The 5,045-nt window shown below is 28.7% G+C and overlaps 1 protein-coding gene across 1 annotated transcript; it reads right to left on the bottom strand.

The window, feature by feature from the left end:
- Positions 1-296: 296 nt before the first annotated feature.
- LOC113387989 lies at positions 297-1,970 on the bottom strand. Its single transcript, XM_026625392.1, has 2 exons — positions 1,606-1,970; positions 297-668 (listed from the first exon to the last, which is right to left on the bottom strand). The coding sequence occupies exons 1-2, from the start codon at positions 1,954-1,956 to the stop codon at positions 339-341; spliced, it is 681 nt and encodes a 226-aa protein (XP_026481177.1). The 5' UTR covers positions 1,957-1,970; the 3' UTR covers positions 297-338.
- Positions 1,971-5,045: the final 3,075 nt, after the last annotated feature.

Raw genomic sequence — 5,045 nt, 5'->3', positions numbered from 1 at the left:
AGTATATTAATATATTTATTTATTTATTCTTAGACAAGCCGTAATCAATAAATAGTATGATTATTTTAATGTGTCAGGTTCGTTAATAATTAGCAATTAAATTTGGATTCAATATTAAAATATACATAAGGACACAAAGCCTACTTCTAAAATAAAAAGAAATAAAATGTAACATTTAAAGATTTAATATTACACTAATCATAAAAATTAAATCAACTGAAAGACTTCTTTTAATTTTTTTATATTCTTTATTAAACATCATCATAATGTTCTAAATATTCTGCTGCTGATGGATATGAAATATAATCTTCATCTGGATTAGTATCGTTCATGAATCTTCAAACTACTCCACGATTTAATTCACCCATTTCGGCTTTAAAAATAGCTTGATCAATGATATTTTTTAGCATCGGCGTTTGTGTTTTTGGCATACGTCGAAGTGTCGCTGCTATATATTTTCCATATGCTTCGTAGTCCTCAGTAGGATTGTTTAGACGTTTATTTATTGACATCAAGACTTCATTTTGCAGATCTTCTGTTGTGCTCCGCCGCTTTCGTTTGGGAGGTCTTGAGCTGCCGCTAGGTTCAGAAGAACAACTTGGAATGGAAGAAGCTCTCACAGATAATTCTTCATCCCCATCATCAATAAAGCAATCACTTTCTATTTCCTAAAAAAAATATATAATTTTTTTTTTTTCTATTTTTTCAGTTTCCACAAACAGAAGAAGATTGGAAAAAGACAGCAAAGGAATTTGAACTACGTTGGAACTTCCCACATTGCCTGGGCGCCATTGATGGCAAACACATAGACATTATTCCTCCGAGTAGAAGCGGGTCTTATTACTAAAATTATATATGTCGTCATAGCATGGTGCTACTTGCAATAATAAATGCAAACTACCAATTTATCATGTGTGACTTTGGAGTTAATGGCAGGATATCAGATGGAGGTGTACTCCTAACAACCGAATTCTATGACAAGCTACAAAAAAAACGAATTCAATATTCAATCAGACAAACCAATCAAAAATAGTTCTGAAATACTGCCATACGTATTTATTGCTGATAATGCTTTTGCTCTGAGAACGAACATTATAAAACCATTCCGTCAGTCAGATCTTACTTCAAAAGAAAAAAGATTTATAACTATCGTGTTTGTAGGGCAAGACGAATTGTGGAAAACGCTTTTGGTATATTGGTTTCTAGATTTAGAATATTTAAAACACCAATAAATGTCTAGCCAAATAACATTGATCGTATAGTACTGTCAAGTTGTGCTTTACACAATTATTTGATGGGCAATTCTACTAACTCATATACTTATGCAGAATGTTTTGACAGAGAAAATATGAAACACTGACGTATTACACAGGGGTTGACTTCTGAAGATTCCAACATGAAACATTTAAATCAACGATATTTAGGAAATAGTCCAAATATCGCAAAAATCGTAAGGGAAAAATGTGTGCATTATTTTAATAATGAGGGAAGCGTGCCTTGGCAAGACAACTTTATTCATTGACATTATGAAAATTATCATTATTTATGTTATCCTTTGATTTGTATAATGAATATTTTTAATAAATAAAGTTACTGTGAACTTACTTGATCGAAATTAATCCCTGATATATTAGAATCGTGGGCCCGTGGTACCGAATGATCATCATCAAGAAAAGTGAGATGTTTGAAATACCATAATTTCGGTTCGTACACTTCTGATGTGCCTGCGCCAGATCTTTTAGATTCATCAATTTTTTTATTTTCTTTTTTATAATTTGTATGCAAGCTATTAATTTTCTTTACTATTAAGTTACGATTAGCACTTGGTTCTATATATTTGTACTGTTCCACTAATTTATCATAAGCAGAATTTTTAAAATTTTTATCATGATAAGCTGCAGATTTGACTTGCCACAAGCAGGGTTCATTCCGATATATTTCTATGAAGACCTCCATGATCTCTTTGATTCCTCCTTCTCCATGTTGGTTTACATAAGACATATTTTCCTTTAATTTTAATAAGGCAATGAAGCATGTGTATATAAACTAAACTATGCAAGTTATAATCATTATGATGAAAATATAATGTTGAATAATAACATAACATATATAAAATTATAAATATGATAAAAACATACTTGAAAATTATCCAGATTATCACAAAGTTCATGTATATGAATATGTATATAATCTTGATTATAATTTTTTATTTGAATTAAAAAGTACGTCACCCTAAATATTAACAGCATCAGAAGAAGATTTGTTTGAATTATGTATTCGTTGCAAAATAAAACAAAAACGGTACATATGCTGCCACGCGGCCAACGAATGAACTTGCCGACTTGAATAGTTGCGCAATTAAAATAATGAAAAAGTGCTCATGCCTACTCGCTTGCACCAGTCTGTCAAGTTGCGCAAAAAACACGCCACAGACGCTACAGAAGACATGTGCAAGTCGCAGGTTGCGCAAGTATACAGTTACGTCTGTGGTCGGCTTTAGGAAAGTTTAATAAAAATTGTTTAAATTATAAATATTTTTATAAACAAAAATATAAAAATGTTATTAACAATTTTAACATGAGAACATTAGTGTTTTATAAAAATTTTCAAATAGGATTATGTTCATGATCATGTAGTTGAGTTCTTAATGTTTTGTTGTCATTTGCTGAACAATGAGACCTTAGAAAGATTTGCTAAATTCTCAATTAATCAATTTTATTGTTTAATTAGAAATAAAACAACAAATATCAAATAAAATTATTAGCATTAGCCCTAGGCTCATTTGGGTAGGGCAATAAACTATGCGAGAGATGAGTAAGTTACGGTCCCGTGGACTGCTTGTATTTCGCAAAAAATTAAAAATAGAGCAATTATGCCCAAAACGCCTATAATATAATAAATTTAGACATAACTTATTTTTTTGTTTATGAATGGGTGTTTTATTACGTAATATATATTTAGTATGTTAACAATTTTAAAATCAGTGTACAACGTTATAAAAACTTTTTATATTTATTTAATTCAAAATCTAAAATGTTGTATTTAAGAATTTTAAAATTAATTTAAAATTTTAAAAATTTAAAATTACTATAATATATATATATATAATATTCCAAATAATCTTTTGTATTAAAGCTTTTACAGTCTTGATTTTTTCAATTATTATTTTTCATAATTCTCTATATATAACTACTAATAAATCATACATAAAAAAATATTTGCTAAAAGAGAGACTTCAATTTCTGAATTCAAGTAAAATTGATAAATTATTATGAATCAAGAACTTTCTATTTATTTTTTTAAGGTATTACTATTTTAAGGTATTACTATTGTTTTGATTATAAAAAAATTATATTAATTTTTAAATATTCCTATGTAAGCCGCAAAGTGTTAAAGAGAACAATTCCTATATTAAATAATAATGTTATATCTAAATATAAAATATAGATAATTTAAATCGTAAATGCTTTATATTTTAAATTTGTGATGAAAATGAGCTTTGATGTAAAATTATTCTACCTCAGTTGAAACTTTAGAAATTGAACGATGTTTATGATCGGAATTCAATTTGCTATCGAAATACTAAAAGCTCTTTCTGTAATTCCAATTGACCGGGTAAACGAATGCCCGTCGAAGAATTATTGATAGTTTGATGTGGCTGCCGAGCGGGCGTGGAATGTTTCATTAGACGGCTCGGCCGGAATTTGAACTTCGCATTTTGGCACTGAATATCACCTACTGACTAAGTTGTATTACACAAATGAATACGGTTCTGATTTATGAGTTTTATATGCATATGATTGATTAAAATAATTTGATTGAATTATAAAAATATTATATTAGAAAATATCAAAATATTTTGAGGTAAACCTTCTATAGGCGCGACAAAGGGGCAACTCCGAAAAAATGCAAGGGAAATGCGTTACGCCACAAATACTAATTCGTCAATGTCGATGTGGTTATTCGAAACAAGTTGATATGATTGGTCGAGATCGTCGATACATAAAATATTTGAGGTTATGTCGTCGAAATCTAGATTTAATGAAAATCAAAACCATAATACATCGTCATTCGTGAATAATTAAAATAAAAAAAAAACATCTAAAAATGTTTAAGAAACGTATCTTTGCTTATTCATATAGCAAGTAATTGCAATCAAAAATATTTTCAGGGGCTTTTGCTTTTTATTACATATATATACATATATATACATACAGGTTGTCATTACGATGATGAAGTAGAATATGTATGCCTAATGAAATTGCTGCATTAAAAAAAGTTATTGAGAAGAGTTATTATAACAACTAATATAGACATCTATAGATGATTTAGTTCACGCATGTGTCGAAAAGATAGTATATTTAGAATACACTAACGAAGATGAATATAAATAAAACTATATTTATTTTGTATAAAAATACTCAAAGGAACGGATTTTTTTTTCAGTATCTGCTTGTTACAATACTCAAATTTGAAGATTTTATCTTTGATGAGATAGTCTATTAACATAATAAAACTGCTTTTATATTATTCAACAGCTTTTATATTATTTTTAGTTAACAATATTGTTCATTATTTCATTATTTTTAAAAATGAAGACAACTGGTAATGATGATTCAAAAGACTTTTACCCCACCCATGCCTCATCTCAGTATTACAAAATTACATTTAGATAAATAATAAACGAATTGATAATATTTAATTCTTGTGTTACTCTGTAATATAGAGTAGGCATGCGGCCTCCAGGAGGTTCTTGTGCGGCCCCTTGCTGTCTAGTACAAAATAGCAGAGTTACTTTCAAACAACTATTGTACAAAAATTCCACCAAAAATAGTCATATTGTAACATGACATCAGATTACTAGCCTGAAACACAGACTCTTAGGCATATACGTAATAGAGATGTAATATATTATATTGATATTATTTAATAAAGGCAATATTTTCGATTTCGCAAGACATCGTCTATTATATGATTCAAGAAGTATTATAAAAAAATTAATAGTGCAAAAGAATCGTTAGCACCCGGGTTGAAGATTTTTATGC

The sequence above is a fragment of the Ctenocephalides felis genome, unplaced genomic scaffold (assembly GCF_003426905.1).
Source record: "Ctenocephalides felis isolate EL2017-DRISC unplaced genomic scaffold, ASM342690v1 CF-g0.4_SCAFFOLD_03572, whole genome shotgun sequence".
Taxonomy (NCBI): domain Eukaryota; kingdom Metazoa; phylum Arthropoda; class Insecta; order Siphonaptera; family Pulicidae; genus Ctenocephalides; species Ctenocephalides felis.
Note: the sequence above shows the minus strand (reverse complement) of the source record. Positions and strands in the feature narration are given on the sequence as shown.